Source organism: Necator americanus, chromosome V (assembly GCF_031761385.1).
Source record: "Necator americanus strain Aroian chromosome V, whole genome shotgun sequence".
Classification (NCBI taxonomy): Eukaryota; Metazoa; Nematoda; class Chromadorea; order Rhabditida; family Ancylostomatidae; genus Necator; species Necator americanus.
The window spans coordinates 33,232,643-33,254,909 of NC_087375.1; the positions used below are offsets into that span (position 1 = coordinate 33,232,643).

At 39.9% G+C, this 22,267-nt stretch overlaps 6 protein-coding genes across 8 annotated transcripts; 1 reads left to right on the plus strand and 5 right to left on the minus strand.

The window, feature by feature from the left end:
• Nucleotides 1-137: 137 nt before the first annotated feature.
• RB195_015962 (uncharacterized protein) lies at nucleotides 138-401 on the minus strand (the record flags this gene model as incomplete). Its single annotated transcript, XM_064206917.1, has 1 exon — nucleotides 138-401. The coding sequence occupies one exon, from the start codon at nucleotides 399-401 to the stop codon at nucleotides 138-140; it is 264 nt and encodes an 87-aa protein (XP_064062798.1).
• A 618-nt stretch (nucleotides 402-1,019) lies between these two features.
• RB195_015963 (uncharacterized protein) lies at nucleotides 1,020-4,715 on the minus strand (the record flags this gene model as incomplete). 2 transcript variants are annotated; one of them, XM_064206918.1, is made up of 6 exons in its annotated part: nucleotides 1,020-1,197; nucleotides 1,361-1,455; nucleotides 1,510-1,584; nucleotides 1,984-2,139; nucleotides 4,247-4,460; nucleotides 4,545-4,552. In XM_064206918.1, the coding sequence occupies 6 exons, from the start codon at nucleotides 4,550-4,552 to the stop codon at nucleotides 1,020-1,022; spliced, it is 726 nt and encodes a 241-aa protein (XP_064062799.1). The 2 variants fall into 2 exon arrangements, with proteins under 2 accessions (XP_064062799.1, XP_064062800.1); XM_064206919.1 differs by lacking the exons at nucleotides 1,020-1,197; nucleotides 4,545-4,552 and adding an exon at nucleotides 4,618-4,715 and having other exon boundaries at nucleotides 1,342-1,455.
• A 509-nt stretch (nucleotides 4,716-5,224) lies between these two features.
• Nucleotides 5,225-6,641, minus strand: RB195_015964 (uncharacterized protein; the record flags this gene model as incomplete). Its single annotated transcript, XM_064206920.1, has 3 exons — nucleotides 5,225-5,275; nucleotides 5,940-6,035; nucleotides 6,525-6,641. The coding sequence occupies 3 exons, from the start codon at nucleotides 6,639-6,641 to the stop codon at nucleotides 5,225-5,227; spliced, it is 264 nt and encodes an 87-aa protein (XP_064062801.1).
• Nucleotides 6,642-9,395: 2,754 nt separating this feature from the next.
• RB195_015965 (uncharacterized protein) lies at nucleotides 9,396-18,428 on the plus strand (the record flags this gene model as incomplete). Of its 2 annotated transcripts, none has more annotated exons than XM_064206922.1 (12): nucleotides 9,396-9,410; nucleotides 12,215-12,376; nucleotides 12,863-12,957; nucleotides 13,022-13,166; nucleotides 13,894-14,000; nucleotides 15,184-15,311; nucleotides 16,405-16,486; nucleotides 16,557-16,770; nucleotides 16,870-17,019; nucleotides 17,087-17,197; nucleotides 17,918-18,003; nucleotides 18,326-18,428. In XM_064206922.1, the coding sequence occupies 12 exons, from the start codon at nucleotides 9,396-9,398 to the stop codon at nucleotides 18,426-18,428; spliced, it is 1,398 nt and encodes a 465-aa protein (XP_064062802.1). The 2 variants fall into 2 exon arrangements, with proteins under 2 accessions (XP_064062802.1, XP_064062803.1); XM_064206921.1 differs by lacking the exon at nucleotides 9,396-9,410 and adding an exon at nucleotides 11,662-11,688.
• Nucleotides 18,429-19,642: 1,214 nt separating this feature from the next.
• On the minus strand, nucleotides 19,643-20,024 carry RB195_015966 (uncharacterized protein; the record flags this gene model as incomplete). Its single annotated transcript, XM_064206923.1, has 3 exons — nucleotides 19,643-19,685; nucleotides 19,775-19,901; nucleotides 19,970-20,024. The coding sequence occupies 3 exons, from the start codon at nucleotides 20,022-20,024 to the stop codon at nucleotides 19,643-19,645; spliced, it is 225 nt and encodes a 74-aa protein (XP_064062804.1).
• A 145-nt stretch (nucleotides 20,025-20,169) lies between these two features.
• Nucleotides 20,170-21,021, minus strand: RB195_015967 (uncharacterized protein; the record flags this gene model as incomplete). Its single annotated transcript, XM_064206924.1, has 1 exon — nucleotides 20,170-21,021. The coding sequence occupies one exon, from the start codon at nucleotides 21,019-21,021 to the stop codon at nucleotides 20,170-20,172; it is 852 nt and encodes a 283-aa protein (XP_064062805.1).
• Between the last annotated feature and the right edge of the window lie 1,246 nt (nucleotides 21,022-22,267).

Sequence of the window (22,267 nt, forward strand, 5' to 3'; positions counted from 1 at the left end):
TAAGTGCACTAACCAACCGACTTTATCTTTCTACACAAAACGTTCAACGTTAATAAATTCTACGAAAATAATTCTGTGATGAATTTGGTGGCCGTGATCTCATAAATACGTCCTGAGTGCCTTGACTTCAAAATATTCTATGTAGTCGGGTCGAAACGGGTTGAAACTCTGTGCAGCATCGGTCCGATCAGCATGGTGGAGGGAGCTGTTCGGATCAAAGCGGGACCTTGGCGTCCGAGTAGAGCTAGTGATGGTCTCATAGTAGAGTTAAAATGACATTGAGCACCGCACGGTTCGGTAGGCTGCGCTCGAAGCGACGTAGTGGAGGTAGCAGTCGGAATAGAGGTGGAAATATCGCGAACTACAGCGAGGAATGGTGCCAGCAAGCAGGTGTCACCCATCTACGCAACAGGACCGAACATCCGGTCGTTTCGATCCGACTATTGAAGATCTTCTAACATATATTAACCTCATTCAGGAAAAAAAATGTGGTGAGCGTCATTGAACGCTCAATCGAGAGAGTGATGCTAGGAGTATCCCGCTTTATGCAACTAAGAGACGGAATTCGAAGTTCTGCCCTACGTCAGCGATCGAGGACCAGAGACACCGCCGCATCTGCCAAGTACAGCCAAATAAGATGGGCCGGACACGTTATGCGCTTCAACGACACCCGTTGCACCAGAACCGTGGGCGACTGGGTTCCACGCGATATCAAGTGCACCACAGGAAGCCCGCCGACTCAATGGTCAGACTTCTTCACAAAGTAAATTTCGATGCTCGTCGTGTCCCACATGTCAGGAGAAACTATTGGGCGATTTCGGCACGGGACGAACGGAAGGATTACTGGCGGCCGCTCGTTCAGTTCGAAATACAAAGGGAGTCAAAGTGATTAAGATCACTATTGTTGCTCTATTCTTAATCACTGGAGGTGTCGACGACTACAACTGTGCCACTATTTTCCTGTCTGTATGGATCATAACTTCTCCACGGCTTTTCCTTCCCTGGATCTTACTTACGAATCAAACAGAAATGCATGGAACCCAGGATAAGGTGGAAGGTTGCGATTTTGAATCATTTTTTAGTTTCTTCCCTATTGAATAATATCCTGTGTATGATGCATCCATTGGTTTTGCCATATGTTTTCTCGGTAAGATCAACCCAATATTGCGCATTGTAGTCGTGTTGTTAATAGTTGGGCTAAAATAAAAATGATTAAAAAAATCGAAATGAAACCACTGGTCACTGTTTGTGAGAATACGTAGGTCGACATGCATGCAACCAGTTCTTCTGTTCCAGAACAAATACACAAGAAATCTTATCTTTATCAGGAAGACAATATCTTTATTTCCTTTTTCTTAACTTTTTAAGAGGACTATTGTAGTTCAGCGTATTCGTTGGAGTTACTGTCTGGATAGCATCCTTTTGTACGTTGTACTGTTGCTGCTGTTGAGCACCCTGATTGAAATTTTCTCATGAAACATACAGATGGAACTGGTGACCAGATCCAACCTGATTGTACTGAAATGTCGGTTGTTGTTGCTGTTGAGCATATTGCGCATTATAGTCGTACTGTTGAGAGTTAGGCTAAAATAAAAAATGATTTTAAAAAATCAAATTGAAACCACTGGTCACTTCTTCTCATTCTACGTATATGGAAATTTTGAAATTTCCTTTGCACAAAACGAACGCAAGTTTGGTTGATTTACATTATCCTTCGCACCGCTTAAAGTGTAGATCGATAGTTTTGAGATCGATAGGGCAAAAAGTGTACGCGTATCAACATGAACGTCCCGCCTGCTGAGTCATGCGTCGCGGCAACCCAGACAAACATAAAACGGGCAGACTATGGGCAATGTTTGTAATTTTAAATGACATAATCATCAACTGTCCCAACAGCTCTTTTTTTTCTCAAGAAACAGTTTTTACTTCTTGCCAGCCTGAATCGGTTAGTTGGCTAATAGCCGCGACTTAAAAAAATCTTACCTGGCTGTATTGTGTATATCCTTGCACTGGTTGCTGTACTGCTCCGGGACTGTAGAACAATTGTTGCTGCTGCGGTTGTTGCTGTTGTTGCTGCAGTTGTTGTTGTTGTTGCTGCGCTGGTTGTTGTTGTTGATTGGTATACACTTGCGGTTGGACCTTAAACTTCAACCGAATAAAACTGATGGAGACATCTTAATTTCGACCGTTTGATAAAATCACTGCAAATCGGCAGTTATATCAACAAGAATGCATGTACGACACTAAATATCACATCACAATATTGTCATATTTTTAAAAGTGGATGTAGCTACATTTTGTAACATCAGGATATTCGAAAGCAGCATCTACGAGATTTTCCATTTCCAATGTGTGATATTCAGTATTCGATCTGTGTGGTATGAGGAAAGCTGCAAATATTTAGTAATTGAGAAGGAATTATGGAAAAGACGTTGTTGGAGAAGACGGGAGGAGGAGGTAGGGGTTTTAAGCACCCCAACAAGTGCTCTATGTAGTCGACCTACGCAAATTTCTTGAGGTTTGAGGCGCTTAGCCCAGGGTTGGTATAATCTAGTAACTAATTAATTAATTAGGGCGGCTGTGGCGCAGTCGGTTAGAGGTCCGTTGTAGCCACACTGTCAAGGGTTCGAAACCGCCCTAGTGCAAACCAAGCCTTTCATCTCTCCGGGGTCGATAAATTGGTACCAGACTTGTCTGGGAGGATAAAAACACTGACTTGATCATCGGCTGGCCCCCGCAAGTCATTGTATAGGCCAACACGAGTTCCAAAACCTCAACGATTACGAATTCCAGTAAAACGCGTTGGCGCATCCCAAGTGGATTGATACGCCAGTGACTTTATCCTTTATCCTTTAATTAATTAAAGGCATCACCCCACGAATCTGAGGTGGTGCAGATTTCAGGTGGAGTATTCGTATACGGGATGGGAGACTATGGAGAGGGAAGTGATTCCGTTCATTTCTTCCTAATTGCCGTAAAAAACGGCCCGGAAGATACGGCTTCATTCGTTTTGGCGCACCATTTTGTACAAGAGGTTCGATTGGAGCGCGCCAGTCTTGTGCGGCGCCGCATCTTCCGGGCCGTTTTTTTACGGCAATTAGGAAGAAATGGACGGAATCACCTCCCTCTCCGTAGTCTCCCATCCCGTATACGAATACTCCACCTGAGATCTGCATCACCTCAGATTCGTGGGGTGATGCCTTTAATTAATAGCAATTAATTAATGGTAATTAACACAGTTAACTTGATTGACCAAACATCTTTTTGCCGAATTTTTTTCTCGTCGTAATGCCTTTTTAAGCCTCTCCATGGAAGCTTAACAGCTAGAAAATTCGACGTTTAAAACTTGTTGTGGCTTCCTATTGTTTAGGGTTTGATCGAGAAATATTTTAGAAAGTCGCAAATGGAAATTTACCATTCATTTGTGTAAAGGCAAAAAAAGTTTATGTAAACTTCCTGATTCTTCGTGAATTTACTCTGATGAGCTTTACTCCATGTTTTATTTATTTATTTATGGTTTATTTATTAGTTATTTGTTTTTTTTATTTTGTATATTCTATTTATTTATTGTTCTACACCCTCCATGTAGCCGGAGGTTGCATCAAATTCCAAGAAAGAATTTGACGAATGGCTTGTTGGTATCAAGGCAGCGATCGTACCCCACCGGTGGAAATCTTCGTGAAGTCAAAATCCAGGGGACCACGAATGGTAAAAGCACCGTACTAGAAGTTTGAATGGCTGCAAACGCTAGCATGAGATAATTATGGTAATTAATGTAATAACTAAATTCTATTTAGTGGGTCAGACCTTCTTAGGTAACAATTAGAACTTTTTTGTTTAGAAATTTTTGGGGTGCACCCCGAACTCCTTTCTCCCTTCGAACCCATTCAGTATTCATGGGCCGATAGAATTTTCATTCTGTAGGAAAATGGTGGGGTTTTTTGTACGACTTCTTTTTCGTTCCTTTTGTATTTGCCTCCTTTAGAAAGGGTATGGCAGAGGTCTCCTATGCGATGTCAAAAAGATCTAATTCCTTTCCGTACAGGAATTACAAATCTCTCACTTTTTAAAGAAAATTTAATTTAAAATTTTAAAGAAGAAAGAAAAACGATCACGACGAGAAACCCGAGAGGATTATAAACACAGACTGTGTTTTGTTCTTTTTGCCCTTAAACTGCTCCCAAATTTCTTGATTGATTACTTAAGGAAAGAGGAAAGAAATTAGGGATTTATACAGTACCCATACCTGTTGTTGATATGGCTGCTGCATATAGTACTGTTGCTGTTGAGATTGTTGTACATTCGCGGCATCGACAGCACCACCGTCGTTTACCGGCTGCGAGAGTGCGACACTTGGATAATAATAGTAGTAAAGAGGTGTATAGGTGGATGGATAGTAGTAATAAAGGTACTGTGAGCACACTTGCTCTACGCAAAACACTAGGCATAGGAGAGAAATCCTGAAAAAAAATTGTAGATCATTTTCCAGATCATAGAGAAAGGACATCATTACTCTCTTTTTTTTCTCAACACATAGAACTCACAATTTCATAACGATGAGAGGTGAGAGAAGTGAGGTAGTCTCTAAACTTCGCTCGGCTACTATTTATATACGACCGAAACCAACGACGGCGCTCTATTTGCTGACTTAACGCTTTTCGCGCACTGCTCTCTCGTGGAACTTTCAATACTTCACGGATTGGCGGAACTGCCATCCGACGTATTGAATAGCTTAGGTAAACCGAAACCAAAGCATATATGTCTAGAAGAGGGAAGGCATCAAAGAACAGGGCGGTAACATGCAAGAATCATGCGAATATGATGCATACACCAAACGATCTTTGAAGTCTTAGTAACTCTGGTTAGTTCCTCGTCTCCTCTTTGTTTCCTTACGGTAGTTTTTTGCCGTAATATACTGAACTGCTTATTCAGGGTTCTTATTTTCACCTTCCTGGTCTCCACTACTTTTTTACAGATGATAATTCTTAAATATTTCTTATTAAATAATTATGGACCGTTGTGGAGGTAGGAACTGATATAATGTGCAGAACTTCGACTCATTCATCATGAACCATCATCATTCTCAACTGTAATTGTTTATGCTTATTCATTTAAAATAAAAAAATTTATTTCGCGTCAACATAAGAGGTAAATCGGAAATCTTTTCTTAACGTAGAAGTAGTTCTAGGGATCTCCTGTGTTCTCTTCACCACAAAATCCTCGTTTAAAGCTTCGAGATACAAAGGGCGGCTTCGACCACATTCGATTCATTGCTCTAAATTGTGCCTGGATAAAAATTTTTGTAACAAGAAAGTACAACAATTATTTTTAAAGGCATCACCCCACGAATCTGATGTGGTGCAGATTTCGGGTGGAGTATTCGTATACGGGATGGGAGACTATGGAAAGGGAGGTGATTCCGTCCATTTCTTCCTAATTGCCGTGAAAAACGGCCCGGAAGATGCGGCGCCGCACAAGGCTGGCGCGCTCCAGTCGAACTCCCTGTAGAAAATAGTGCGCCAGAACGCCTGAAGCCGTATCTTCCGGACCGTTTTTTACAGCAATTAGGAAGAAATGGACGCGATCACCTCCCTCTCCATAGTCTCCCATCACGTATACGAATACTCCACCTGAAATCCGTACCACCTCAGATTCGTGGAGTGATGCCTTTAAGCCATTAGAAATTCAGTAACGTCACCTATTGCGTCCAGCTGGACACGGTAACAAATGATGATTGGTTCTAACCAAATAATTATAAGTCGACCTTATCAGAGAGAAAATTTAACTAAGAGTTTTTTTTTCATTTTTTTCACGTTTTCCGTGGATGAAAATCTTATTTTCCAGGAATTGCACTTATATGTCATACATTGTAGTATTTTCAAGTACCAAATCTACAACGAACTGAAGTAATTCAGCGAAAAAGGATAAAATAGGCTTACTTCCCTGTCGTATTGATCTGCTGGAATGCTGTCTAATAGTTGTATTACACATTTAGTGATGACTGAAGCAGATCCTTGTTTGCTACATTGTACGAGCTAAAAATAATTATAAAATTCGGGATTCAAGATGAAATTAAAGGCATCATCCCACGAATCTGAGGTGGCACGGATTTCAGGTGGAGTATTTGTATACGGAATTGTAGATAAAGGAGAGAGGGGTGATTTCGTCCATCTCTTCCTAATTCCGTAAAAAATGGCCCGGAAGATACGACTTCGAGCGGGCCGGCGCGCTATTTTCTACAACGAGTTCGATTGGAGCGCGCCAGCCGTCTGGAATCACCCCTCCCTTCATAATCTACGATCCCGTATGCGAATACTCCACCTGAAATCCGTACCGCCTCAGATTGAAACGGTGGTGCCTCTAAGAAGAAATAAAACAGACTTTAAAAAAAAGTGAATTAATAAGCTGGGAAAGGGTGCATGAAATAAATGTCTGGATTTTTTTCCATTTTCATGCTCAGCTGTGAGCTTCACGTGTTCTCAACTGATCTCCTAACAACACAATAAAATCGCAGAGGACTTTACCTTAGCTGTAGCTGGAAAATCAGCAACATTATTCGAGTCCAGACAATCTTCTACTGACGAAGAATCATCGGCAGCTAGAACAGCGACCACAGTAAGAGCTATTATGAATGTCATCATCTGTAAAATGTTCATTTTCTAAAATACATGTATTTTGAACTATCATGGATTCTGTAGCAGTGAATCCTGCTGAATCTATGGAGATCGAGAAAAAAATCGGGAAAATTAAGCATATAGTAGGTGCAACTGAGACTACTGGCAAATCAGTACAAAAGAGATGTATGAGATGATAAAGGAGACTTATGATTGTCCTGGTGACCGCAACGCATCCGCCGCCTAGCGCATTCTGTCTTCCATTCTCTTTCCTTTGTTCTTTATCTCTCTTTCTTGCTCTCTCTCTCTCTCTATTTCTATCAAATTTGTCTATCTCTAATATCTATGTATCTATCGCATTCCGTGCGCCCGTAACCAATCGAATGCGCGTCACGGCTACCCCAGTAAAAAATAGTATCGACGTTTCATAAATCTTTTAAAAAATTCTTCTTAAGACAGAAAATTTCTCCGAAGAAATAGTCACAAATGAAAAGTCGGTAATTGTCTAAGGCGTATGCATGAAAAAAGAAGAGACAACAACATATTTTACATGATCAATAAATCGATTACTTCTGTTAGCAGTACTTGTACAGTACCTCTACTAGTGTTTAATTATGTAGAAATTATTGAAAAATTGATTTTTACATCAATAGAAAAAGTTTCTATTGATTTTTGTTGGTTTCTAGAAACTTTTTTCTACTGATGTATAAAAGTAATTGATAAGTAATAAAAACTGTTGATAAGTGATTAAAAAAAATTAAGAGGCGGTTCTGGAGGGATCCGTTTCTTCATGAATGCACTTCGTAACATCAGAAACACGACATCGCCATTCGCTACTGTTAGAAAGAAGGAACGAACGGTTTTTTTATGTACTAAGACCGCCACAACTAGGCCATGCATAGTTATAGAATGTTTTTAGAAAAAAATAACGATGTAGCAGCAGACATATCGAGTGAAAACAAAACAACTACTTGTTTTTTTGCCTAATATTTGCAGGATTATCCATAAGACTGAAGTGTTTACATGTTTTTTCTACAGGATTATCTATAAGATTTGACTCGTTGATTGACTATTTTCAACAGAGAGTGAATCGATCCTTGGTGGAAAATGTTTACAGGAAATTAAAAAGGAAACTAAACCACTTAAATTATTATTATTATTATTATTGACTAAACCACTTAAATTTCTCTAGAGCAAGACTGAATTGATTTCTTCAACTACAGCCATTGAAGCTTGAGTATAAACGAGCTAGAACTGCTGTAATACGAATAGAAGCGCAGTTTTATAGCGCGATTTGTTATTAGAGGAGAAAATTTGGCATTATTGAGTGACAAGCATCAAATAACAAATCCCAGTGACTGTAGTCAGTGAAATAAGCACCTGCCTGGTTCCATTCGAAATATTGTGAGCAAAATTTAAAAAAAAAATCAGGAAAATCTACACCTTATCGCTTTTACATTCTAAAACAACAAAAACGCTAAAAGACACTCACTGTAGAAATACAGTTAAAAATAGAGTTCTATTGTGTGTAATTCTGTTTCACTGGAAATTTTAGGAGTGGATCAGCTGTGTTTATTTATTTACTTTATTTACCTTTCACAACATTGCACATAGTTGGACGAACGCGAAGGTGCTCATCCAACTATGTGCAATTTTTAAGGCTCATAATTTTTAAGGCAGAGATCCTGGAGGGTTAATTAATTCTTAGAAATTTAGCAAGAAAATTCATCAACGACTTGTGTGCGTAGACTTCGCGTCCAGATTATAATTATCATCTACTCAGCAGAAAATATATTGAAATTATTTTAAAAATATGTTGAGTTATCCCACAAATTATACGATTTTCTTAATTCCATAAATTATAGCTTTGGAAAGGAAAGATTTCTATAGTAGAGGTCCATTCAAAGTATATCAGAAAAGTGGAAGAAGGTTGCGAGAAGTAATAAGGAGTTTTATTTAGGTTCCAAAAAAGTTTTGCTTTAATTTAAACCAAAATGTGGGGAAAAAAACGAAAAAAATCAACACAAAACAATGGGACACGACATTGCACATATGTCAGCCCTATGTAATACATATTCATCACTTAGAAATTTTTAAAAAATATTATAGAAAAATCCAAAAATTATAACAAGACTAACACCTTCGATAAACATTGCAGGAATCACAGGAAATAACGCTAGAAGAAAAAAATCCCGGAAAAAAATAAGAATGTCTTAAACACGGTTATCCGCGAAAAATGGGAAACGGTGTTTCAATCACTAAATGAATGCACAAAGAAACTTTCGTTTATAATAATTAAGTTATTCTATGGGAAAAACGTCTTTCTCAATGTGCCGTGAGTCACCGGTGTCTCACGCCAATTGTATGGAGAGTTTTTTTTTTTTGTTTTATATGATTACAAATACTATTTTCACGGTGAGTATGGACGGTGATTTGATTTCACAGTGGATGTTTCATTTGATTGCCTTTTGATCTCACCCTGATCCCCACATGTGTAGACTCAAATCAATAGCCATCTTTCCATATGTGTTCAGTTATTTTTCTTACACTCATTAAATTCACTCAATCAATAAACTTTTTGGTACTAACATTCTCAGAATTTCTGCAAAATTTCGTCAGTTGCAAGTTTACAGAAAGAAAAGAAAAGAGAAAAGTACGAACGTATCGCTCACTTTTTTTTCCTCGTCCAGTCGGCATCGCCTAAATCGATTTCCCGTCTTCTTGTTATATTGTGGCACTCGGTTATAACTCAACATTCTAACCTCAACTTCACTGGTTCATATGTACATATTAATTGTAAGTAATTTATGGTGAATTTCTTCTGGAATATTCTTCAACTAACCTTTTCCACTTTGTTTTTTTTTCGTTTATAAATAAGCAGCATTTTAATCAGATCTTCAAACAGACTTTCCAGAAATTCGTATAACGCAACGAACGGTTCCCCTAAAGAATTTATAATATTAGTTTCTCCCATAATCTCCTTTCCTACTTTCCTGATAGCTCCATTTAATTTTTACTTAATAATTTGGCTTTGAAGGTCTTATTGTGTAAAATTCAGGCGAAATTCTAGCGAGCTCTGTTCCACCCTGTTTTTTTTATGGCACACCTGTAGGTGTTTTCAACAAATAAATAAATAAATTTCAAATCAAGACTGAATAAAGAAATCATTCTATAGAATAAATACGCGTCCTAAAAACACAACGATTCCGAATTGCAGGAAAACGTACATAGCTAGCCCATCCCGAACGAATTTTTACGTCGGAGACTTTATTCTTTATTCCATCAACTTTAAATTTAATAATTTTATAAATGACTTGATATTTTATTCTCTATTTTTATTTGTTTCTTTATTTTTTTATTGAATAACAAAGACATTTCTACCAACAATATAGCTATCAGAATAGTCCATATGTATAATCCATCAAGGTGATAGATTATTGATTTTTTTTTTCTGGATTAGGGCTCAGTTTGCTGTAAATCAAAGTGCTCAGGATCGTGGAAAGAGATTTATTGGACAGAACCTATCACATACAATCAATACCAGAATTCCATAGAAATAAGCAAAAACTCTTCCCAGGCTCTTGACCTTATTCCTGGAAACTTATATGAACATATGACAAACAGGGCAAGTTTCCACATTATCGACTGCGGAAAATTGCGACGTTCAGTGCTGATCCACATACGGGCGGAAATTTTCTGTCATTGTTTACGTCTCTTTTGTCAATTAGTTACTTTTTTCTTTTTGTACACATATGTTCTTGGACATCGAACACTCTTCCTGGACGTAGTAAGAAAACAAAGGAATATTTGAATATTCCACTTTTTTTTACAATTCACTGCGAAAATCCAATTAATTAATTAAAATTTCCAAATTTTTCTCACATTTGGAAAGGAACGTGGCAGTGCTTTTTTCTGTTCCACAGTAAAATGAACGATGTTCGGTGTTCTGTGTTTTCTTTTTCATGACTCTGTCAAAAATCCTAAAAATATGTACCAAAACAAAAAAGAGGGGGTTCCACTCGCGCTCAACCTCCCGACAAGAAACATTAAATATTTGATAGACGTTAGACGTTCTTTGTCTCCTTTGTAGAGAAACAAGGTGAATTGAAATAATTTTCGAAAAACCGGTGGTATTACAAATTTGTTTTATTTTTCTATTCACATTCTAGAAATGAGGAATGGCCGAATGCATCCTACACGGCATATAAAAAAGTACAGGCCAAATAAAATCCATTTTTAGAAAAAATCCTTTCATAGAAATACTAAAAAAAAAGCTATTTAGTTGCTGAAAATCATTCCATCTAATAGTTAAAATGGTAATTTGACCTCTGTAGAAAAGAATGAGGATAAAAAAGATTTACAATGGTTATGTGTAGAATACAAGTCCATATGATGTGTGACTAAAAACTGCGAACAACTTTGCAGCAATTAATCCAAATAAGAAATATTTTTAGCTTTATAGCCAGAAAATTCTGCGTATTTTCTCACACATCACATACAGAATGACCGCCTTTAGCTTCAATACAAGCATCCAATCTCTTCCGGGGAATTTTTGAGGATGCGAACGATCATTTCCCATGTCCCATGCCTCATCCAGGGCTCTTTTCAGCAAACAAAGTGACTTAAACTGCTTATTATAGTACCCTTTTTGTCTAAGAGTCGACAGCAAAATCCAAAAGACTGAGATTGGGAGAGTTTGACGACCAAAGACCTCCGTCCGGAAATCCGGAAGACTCCAGTGTCTTCATTGCGCCGTGAGCTGGCGCCCAGCTTTGCGGTAAGGTCCATTTAGTGTTCCTACCGCTTTCTTTGGCTCAAGAAATCACCGCCTCTCTGGATTTTCCATAGGCCGTCACATTTCATGTCGACCATCCTATTTATTCAACAAATGTAGTAAGAAAAATCTTTCGAAGGTGCGTCGACCAAAAATGCATTCGAGTAAGCAACAAATAAAGCTTTGGAGGGAGTTCAGTTGCGTGAAAAAGAAAATAGAATGAAAAGCTACAGTTGAAAAGAACGGATATGAAGTTGAGGAATTGCGCTTGAGATGGCGTCGTGGGACCCTCGGAATCATGTACGTAATCGCGCCCCAAATCGAGCCTTTTTGACGTGAATCGTTGGATAGAACCTGAATCAGCTCATGAAAAAAATGTGGGGACATCTTTTTAAGCGAATTTCTAGAATTCAAGAACTCATTCTTGACCAAATTTATTTCTTATTTTGTACCATTCATCTACGAGTTTAGTGTTGCGGTTAGAGGTCCCGCTTCCTGCACGAACGATCGGAGGTTCGAGTCTGCCCTAGTGCTCACCAAGCCTTTCATCCCTTCGGGGTCGATAAATTGGTATCAGACTTGCCTGAGAGGAGGAAAACACTGATTTGGCACATTGATTACACAGTCGTAAACCTCAAACGATTCAGAATTGAAGTGAACATGATGGCGCAGGTCCCAAGCGGATTGATTAACACCAGACACTTTATTCTTTATCCTCTATCTACATACATAGGAACCATACGTAGATCAGCGCAAAATTGTATGTAGATCACAGACTAGTACGCGATCAGATCCTCTGAAATGTTCCAGACCTACTATTTTTCAGATAACATGGCTGCTGACGTCTTCTACAGTATATGCGGATTTTGACGACGACCTTATAGAGTACATCGTAAACGGTCACGATGGGATCCGAAGAAAACTAGCTTTGGGCACCGCACTGAATAACAATGGAACGTTGCCGCCGGCAAAAAACATGTACGGGATGGTGGGTGACTTTTTTTCTAGAAAAAAAAAACGATAAAGTATAAAACATTAGAGTCTTGTTAAAATCTGTTGTCTCCGTCCTGCGTTTCATTTGCGCGTGTCTGCGATCTATTCGTTGCTGGACGCCCATGTACTGTACTTGTACCTATGGGACTGTACACTCTTAATAATGTTGAGCGTCCTGCAACGAAGAAGAAGACGCCGCGGCGGCGCTCAACTAGCACCGAGTTTGGGAGGTTTAAGTGGTTTTGAACCGGGTGTACATTTTCCCATGTGTCTATGCGAGTTTTCTTTGTCGGTAATTCTTTTCCTTGTCAGTTTTCTTTTTTGTTTTCCAAGGCTAACGACTGATACTCGAAAAGGGTGTCAACAAAATTTTAGCTCTAGTTCTGTCTTCTCCTTAATTGCCCATTAAAGAGACCTTGACTATTGTTTAACTATCTCTTCCTCTGTTTACTTACGTCAAATCTCAAGCAATTATTTTTAGGTATTCTCTGGAAATATAGAAACGGAGGCTCAAAGACTTGCTCAAAAATGTTCTTCGCGTGTACGTGGTACTACAGGTGCACAAAACATAAGATTGTATGTGGATGGCTGGAAAATTTAAAGTTATTTGCTGTTGAAATTCAATTTTTTTGTTTTTCAGCTTTAAAGACGAAAACTTAACATTGTTGAATGATAAAGAACTTGTGGATATTGCATTGAGTGATTGGTATGCACCTGTTCAAATTTTTGGTCTACACAATGAAAACAACACATACAATGACTTACGGCTCGAGTCATTTGCTAACGTAAGCAACAGCTTTATGGATTACCTTCTTTTTGCCTCATAAGATATTTTTAAGCAGTGGTAGTCACTAAAAGGCATCACCCCACGAATTTGAGGTGGTACGGATTTCAGGTGGAGTGTCTATACATAGTAGATTATGGAGAGAGGTGTGATTCCGTCCATTTCTTCCTAATTGCCGTAAAAAACGGCCCGGAAGATGCGCGCGTGCACAGCGTTGGCGCGCTCCAATCGAACTCCTTGTGGAAAATAGTGCGTCGGAACGCTCGAAGCCGTATCTTGCGGGCCGTTTTCTACGGCAATTAGGAAGAAATGGACGGAGCCACCCATTTCTCAATAATCTATGATCCCATATACGGATATCCCACCGGAAATCAGTACCACTCCAGATTCGTGAAAGGATGCCTTTAACTCCTTCGCCATTCTCATAGCTGGGGTCATATTCACCTGGAATGTTTCTTTCTTTTCCAACCTGAATGGCAGATCCGTCCAGGATGGTGATGCCTTTAACCAAGTGTGGGTTTTTTAAAACGCTAGAAAAATGAAAAAAATAACATTTATTGACTATAAACTTAAATTTTGCTTAAAGTTATTTATACTTTCAATTAATATTACTATTGTTGTTTTATTTGATTATATTTTAAAGCTTTGTTAATGCGATGCAAAGAAGAAAAAAGAATGTCCAGAATCCGCAAAACTTTATCGACGTGAATGGAAACGATGGTTTTCAGTTGATATATTACAAGAACAACGACTTCGGATGCGCTTTGAAAAGATGCAACACAACTAGTAAACGTACTCCACTCGTTGCCGTTCTTATATGCCTCTACGCGAATCCGTAAGTTCCCAGCTACCATTCCAAAAATTATCGATTCCAAATTTATCCAGCACCACAAAATCAAGGGCCATAGTTGGGTCAAGACGACGAGAAACATTGACGCGCAAGCGGCTGCGCTCGAAGCGGCGCGGTAGAACATAGCGGTTGGGATAGTGTAAGGATCCTCACTATCGCCATCCATCTCCGCAGTTCGCCTCGGTCCCACCTCGATTCCAACCGCTGTCTCCGCTGCTTCGAGCGCAGCCGCTTGCGCAACTGTCCGCGCTGCATGTCGTTTATGCCCGGCTATATATAAAAGTTTATGGCATTTTTTAATCCGCTTGGGATGCACCAATGCGATTCAATTCAGAAGAGTTTGGAGTTTACGAGTATGTCTCTAGCCCGTAAAAGAGCCAAGAGTGTATCAAGTCAGTGTTTTTGTCCTCTCAGACGAGTCTGGTATCAATTTTCGGTCTCAGAAAGCGTGGAAGTTAGTTGGCTCTGAATCGATTTTGAACCATCGACCGACTGTGCTTTCGTAGCGCAGCGAAACCTCTTACCAACTCGAAAATCTTCCAGTTTCAAGTTTCATTTCCAAGCACTAGACCAGAAAAATTTCCAAATTCCACCGCACAAGTAAAATGGAACAGAATTCTGACCTCACACGTCGCTAATAGGATTTCCAACGTAGAAGCACTTCATTTGGCAGTTCGAGCGCAGCATACTCAATCTTCTGGCGCAGGCGGATACTTTTAGGTATTCTAAGTAGTTCCTGTAGGTAGTAATCGCTCATGCCCGATAGACCAGAATTTTCTTCTTTTTTTTATGTCTTATAAGCTTATTCGAGATCATTTCCGTTGCATTATGATGAGTTTCGTGAAAATTCAAGAAAAAATCATACCAATCCAATTCATGAAGTCCTTTTTTACAAGCTTTTTTTTACATCAACCAATTTTAGCATGGCAAATGATCGAAAATTATCCCGGAATATGTTGGGGAAAAAAGTAAAGGGCGAGTTAACCGGCTCAAATCGCATCACTCTGTACGACTTGAGGTCGTTTCTACTGGATAGTTCATCATACCTTTTCTTAAAATGGTCTTCCTCCGGAAATGCTAATGTTTACTTGACTTCTACTACGAGTTGTACTTTTACTTACTTAACTCTTGGTAAAAGCAATAAACAAGGATCAACACAGTACTTCAGGCCAATTCTTGGACAACCTCTTTACGAAACGGGAACAGCTTGTTCGGACGACAACGATTGTACAGTTTTACCGTATTCATTATGTGCTGATGGGATTTGCATAACTCATGTTTTGTTTCCTCGTCCAGGTGGGTCATCCTGATTAATCAATGCTCACAGTGTTTCTGTTGTCTGTTTTTTTTTGTAAACAACTTTATTTTATTTTGTGTTATTAGCATTCATTTTCGTTACATATTATCTTTCAAACATTGATAATCACTGAAAGCAATGGGTACATTTTTTTTTGTGTTCTCTGTAGAGTTTCTTAAAATCTCTCAATAATCCGTATGATAATCTTCTCTGGTACTCAGTAAGCAAATACTTGACCAATAACAAAGAATGGACTTCATGCAAACCAATTGACAGCCTTTATTTATTGTTTTCACTTTTTTTTGAAGTGCGAATACTCGTTTGAATTCTAAAATCAGCTTAATTCTTCAAGTGTTTTCCGACAAATTTGCATGTGAAGAAACTATTGAGGACGAATCCCAAGAGCTGTGCAGAAAAGCTCTCTGAAAGCTGGAATGATGCATGGTAACAGATTACACCATTTAATAATTTGGTTATTACAACTACAACAACATTAATATGTATTTGGTATTGTTCTGTCATTATTACAGTTTGATTCAATCAAAGGCATCACCCCACGAATCTGCCGTGGTATTGATTTTCGATGGAGTATACTTATACCGGGTTGGGGTCGCAGATTATGAATACAGCGGTGGTTCCGCTCATTTCTCGCTGCGCCACTGTAAACAGACGGCGTTCAAATGCGATTCCTTACGGCGTTCTCTGTTGCAATGCTCCACCCGTGCGCCCCGCCCCCGCCTTCGATTCGTCGAATGGAATGAATTGCCCATCGGAGTGCCGGAATGGATTTTCGACGAATCGCAGGCGGGGGCAGGGCACAGGGGTGGCGCGTTGCAATAGAGGAAGTCGTAAGGAACCGCATTCCGGAGCCGTTTGTTTACAGTGATGCAAGGAGAGATGAGCCGCACCACCCTTGTATTCATAATCTATAGACCCGATAGATATACTCCAACGAAAATCCATACCACACCAGATTCGTAGGGTGATGCCTCTAATCTATTTGTTGTTTTTATTTATATACTTAGTTCACTTCTTTTTTAATGGTTGTACTAAAGAATATGATAAAGAAGATAATCACAAGATACTTTTCAGAGCCCAACGAAATTTGTCCGCAAAATGTGAACATGACCGATACCATTCGAGAGAAGTTTCATAACACACATAATAAGTTTCGGTACGTTACCTCAGGGAATCTGAAACTCCAACTCTTTTTCTCAAAAATCTGGTTCACTATTCCCTATTAGGGCAAAACTTGCTCGAGGATTCATTCAAAATGAACCGCGACCCAGTCCGACAAGTCTTCTCGAGGAAAGGATTCTCGAAAGAGATGTACCAATAGAGTCAGATGATCTCAAAGACCTAGAAGAGGCTAGCACTACCTCAGAACAGCCTGATCAACAAAACGCATCGAACATACAGGAAGATCGGCTACCGACCGCTGGTGATATGTATTACATGGTAAGACCATCAAGTTCAATTCAGCAACTATCCATAAAATATCGTTGTTGTAGGAGGTCATTCCACTGAAGAAACATTTTAGAAACATGAAGTTTACAGATGTACGACTGCGATCTCGAAGCTGAAGCTCAGCAACATGCTAGTGAATGCTCGTTGAAAATGTCGAATTCCTTCTCGAGAGAAGATGTTGGAGAGAACGTTCACGTGTTTTCCGGTAGCTCACGCTCCCTGCAAAATGCTGCAGAAAAGGTAAATAAGAAAAACGTATTCTACTCATCACGTTGTAGGGATCTGATGTCTACACATATTACTACAGGCCGTTAATGCATGGTGGAATGAAATGCCCAACGAAAGATTCAACAAGGAGATGATATTCACCGAAGAGATGAGTTATGACAAAACGAACTCATCCCTACGTTTTACTCAGGCAAATACTTAGCATTTATGTGCGTATAATAGAGTCAAAACGACGTGAATCACGGTGCAGTTGCGTAAGCGACTGTGGTCGAAGCGGTGCGGTGGAGCGCAGCGGCTAGGATCTAGTGAGGACCCCTGCTACCATCGTTCATTGCTGCAGTTCGCGATAGACTCACCTCGATTACAACCGCCAACTCCACCGCGCCGCCTCGACCGCAACCGCTTATGCAACTACACAGTGCTTCCTGTCGTTTTATCTTGACTGTAGCTATAACGCGCTCGAAGCAGCGTGGTGGAGACAGCAGTTGGGATCGAAGTGGGACCTGCAGCGATGGATGGTGCTAGCGAGGATTTCACCACGCTCCACAGAAGCGCCTCGAGAAAAGCTGTGTACGCAATTCCGCACGTGCTTCATGTCGTTTTGACTCTCCTGTAGCTCTAAAAAAAGGAAGTAGCCTGGATAAGATTTTCCTCACATGTTGTGGTTAAATGTTTCTGATAGTTTGTTGCGTTTTGACCGATTCAACACATTTTTATGCGATATCACGCACATGCAGAGTGCCTAAAGTAACATTTGAGAGATAAGATCTCTTTCAAGCAATTTTCCAAGTTTTTTTTTCGATAATTAGTATATTGACGACTGCGTGACGATACGGGGTACGCCAAAAGAGTGGATATTGTGTGTTCTGTGCAGTATACACAGCCTAGCCTACCAACTCCTTTTTTATAGATGGTTTGGGCTAAGTCATATCGTCTAGGATGTGGTATCCAAAACTGTGCTGGCAAATTATTTGTCGTATGTCGCTATGCTGAACGGTAAGATTTATTTTCTTATAACTACCTTTTCCTAATTTTTACTCCCACATAATTTTGGCAAATTCCAAAAATGCATTCGCCTTTCAACGCAGTGATCTCTAATTCTAAGCTATTATTATACTTTCACGTTGTTTAAATTACATAACACTTTGTTTTTCAAATATTTCCGTACAAAGTAGGGCTTTTTCGCTTCTTTAAATGAGATTATTACGAAATCTTTGTAGAAGAATTGTACCGTATAGTTTCTTAGTTTTATAAGATTAAAAATGGTGATAAACTCTTTTTTTCTTCCCCTTACGTAATAACAATGTACACATTCCAGAGGGAACATCGTAGGAAACCACATCTATCGCGCTGGATCACCATGCGAGTTCTGCAGCGAATCATGTGCTCCTAAGGTAGGCCTGTGTAGGCCCCCTACGTGAAACTTGCCTATTTCTTGTTTTCTATTCCTGATGGTTCCTTATTCTCGAAGGCTCATGTTCTCGCTAGTTGTTCTCACTTTGATTCATTTGTTTACAACCGGTACAGCGTAAAGCACATCGAGGGCCTATGTTTGTCCGAACAGCCGCAGCGCATCCACTGCAGCTCACGTGCCTCCTGCGGCTGCGGACATGCGCCGCGACTCTGCGGAGGAACATAGGTGCCAGAAACCATGGATAGTTTATGCTCAAGATGAAGAAAGATACCAAATGCTACGAGTGTTGCGAGTGCAGTGTTCGACTTTACATATATATATATATATATATATATATATATATATATATATATATATATATATATATATATATATATATATATATGTATATATATATTTATATATATATATATATAGGTTCTTTATAACTTGTAACACCGGTACTAGTATCTTACTTGTTATCATTAGTAAATTTTCAATAAACTTTAATAAACATTTCCAATTGCCACCTTGCTCCTAGCCTTTCTACAATAAATGTTCGTGCCCACTTTCATTAAGAATTAGGATTATTCGCACAATAATCCCAGTAGTAGTTTGAACAGATTATTTGTTCTGTTGGCGCCACATCTATTTATAAACAATGAGCTGAATAATGTCTTCCGAAATTTCCCACGTATATTCTCGTTTGCATTGGAATCGGTGGCGCATTCGTGGAAGAACAGATGTGTAAGTTTCATACACTGTATCCAACCGCAGACGATAATCTTTCCAGTGCTAACGCGAACAGTGATTTCGTAGATTGAGAAAAAGTTCTATTATCTACTATCTTTTCGCCATAAGTGGTGTCACCCTAGGCTTTTTCATTTAAATTCAATATCGCTGAAAAATCTAAGCAAGATGCGACTTTGGAGCACTATTGGTTCACGATATGTTCACGTGATATGTCCAGCGAAAAGCAGTGGTGTGAGTTTGTCCATGCACCTTGAAATTAATACACCCCGACAGTCATTCTATGAACCTGTCATTAGTTTTGTAGAATTGTTTTCTCTGATTTTCAGGAGTCTCTCTATTAGGATCCTAATAGCTATCGTAGGTCTAGTCACTCGTAAGGAGCACTCACAGGGATGGTACTTTTATTTGTTTAACTCATCTACTGTAGCCTCCAGATAACTTTGACTCACTTTGACTTAATCGACTGGCAGATGTTATAGCCTGACGCAATTACCCGCATCTTCGCCGAGGTGTGCCATCCTTGAACATAGCTCTGAACAACCTTCCCGATCTTATGCGAGAGCATGCACGGAATCATTCCATTTGTCAGTATTTCATCTTCTGTGAAAATTCACGTCTTACCTGAACTGCTTATCCACATTGAGTTTCCTCAGGCGAAGACGACTTTCTGCAGGCACTTTCGATGGTGGTGCAAGATGTTGATGTACTGTGTCATCCGCCAGTACACCACATCGATTTACGCATAAAGCTCTTCATTGTGGTATAGCCTAGACCAACATTAGCCAAACAGCCGTCTAAATAATTTTTCCTGCGTACAATCAAATCTGTCCATCATCGTAGGCGGTGCTGCCCAAGTCTCCGATCTGTACATCATGATGGGGCGAATTGCGAGGTAGGTATTAGGTAGACTCGCAGCTTGACTTCGTTGGTGATGGGGGTCGACCACAAGGCATTTCGTTAAGGAGGTGAATGCAGAAATGGCCCTAGCGCATCTCTGCTCAATGTTTTTCTCTTAGCTATTTATCAGTGCGTAGACGTAATCCATAGGCTGCAGCCAACTTCGATACAAGGTTGACAACATGTTGAAGTTTCGTTGTACTTTCCGCGAATATAACAAGATCGTCGTCGTATTCGAAATCAGTCAAGAGGTACGCTGCTGGTGCTAAGACGTCTTCGGCAGGACACTGATCGACTGTTCTTCCCATGATTTCATTGATAGCAAAGTTGAACAGGAAGGATCTTGCCACTGCTCCTTGTCTTACCATAGTTACTACCTCGAATGGAGTTGTATACCCGGCTGGTGTTCGAACTACAGCAGTTGTTCGTTGATTTATGTCATCAAGCAAGCGAACGAACTTGCCTGGTACTCCATCGGCGCGAAACGCGTTGAGAACACGGCCTCGGTGAGGAGAGTCGAACGCGGCTTCAAAGTCCAGAAACGCTAGTTGCATTGGCTTCGAATACCGCTGCCAGATTTCGATCACTCTCCTGACGATGAACACCTGGTCAATCGTAGATCGGCCAGGACGAAAGCCAGCTTGCTCGTCGCGCGTTGTTTCTTCGCGATGTTTAATGAGTCGGTCTAGGATAATGGAGATTCCTCGATAATCCCTGGGGTCCGTGACGGATAACTTCTTGTGGAGGGGAATTATGATAGCGTGTCTCCACGAATCAGGTATCCTTTCGTCTATCCGTATTAAACGGATGATCTTTGTCATCTCACGAATCCCAGACGGAGGAAGATATTTTAGCATTTCTGCGCTAGTTCCGTCGTCTCCACCAGATTTTCCATTTCTTATCTTTTGGGCACAGATCAGAACCTCCGACTCGGTCGGTAATTGCTCGTAAAATGTCACATGTCGGTCCATGAACGTGCTCGAGTTCAGGAGCTGACAGCGTTTGCCAGTTCAGCAAAGTCTTGGAGTGATCCCTCTAAATTGGAAGGACTTTACCGACAGTTACTCCATTGGCAGTGTTGAAGACTGGAGAACATCTTTTCATCTTGCCGCTATACTGCTTTAATTAAGCAAAGGCTTTTCGCAGCTTCTTGTTGTCAACTTCACTGGTCCATTCGTTATCGCGGTTTTGTTGCAGTTGACTTCCTTCCCAAACGTTTTTTTTTCTGGTTGAAATCAGAAGTGCTGGGGGCGACATATACAGAATTGTATGTGGAGCTTGTCTCCGTAAATGTAGAGGCAAACTTCTCCCGTGGCATTTGAACCGGAAATGTTAAGGGTGAGAAAAAACGGATGGTGGTGAGAGTCGAATACAACGCCCCAAACAGCTCTGGATTTTCGTATATCCGACTAAGGACTGTTTCTCGTCAGAACGTAGATAACTAAGATAGCTTTACACTAACAGAAACTCGGTGTAATCAGATCTGAGAAAGACTGGTATTGATGCATGTTAGAAATAGGATAGCAAACATCCATACGTTCTCCTATAAATCGGCCAATGCATAAATGTAGAAAAAAACGTCCTCTAAAAGTGTATGGTGTACCATCAAAAATCATTGTGTTTGAATAAAAAAAAACAAAAAGAAAACGATTTATGTCTTCTGAAATCTGAAACAACCATGAACATCTCACATCTGAAACTATTCAGATGTTTGCTTAATAAATACTTATGGCTCTTAAGGGCAACTTATCGCCAATCTGACATTGTCTGAGAACCTAATGGGAAATATAGATTTCGGATAGAATACGAATATGAGCATTGCCCAGCTCAGTCTGCCTTAGTCGCGAAAAAAAAAACGAAATCAGTCCCCATAAGATAATTTAGAAGGCGCCACCGCTCTACACGCTCTGGTTCTCTCAACAGCCCATATTTATTGCTTTTAAATGAACAGGCTGCTAAGGAGACCGCATTGATTCTCAAACTCTTGCTCGTGGATGCGGCACGTTTCAACTCATCTCGTACGACCGAACACGTTTTCGATGTCATCTTTTTTTTACGACGGTTAGGGAGAATCGAATGGGGCCACACTCATTCACGTTATCTACACACCAAACTCTTTTTTTTTCATCCATCAAATTCTATGCTACGCCAATTTCGTAATATCGTAATACGTTGCCATTAACTGCTGCAAATCGCTCACATTATTCTTTAACATAC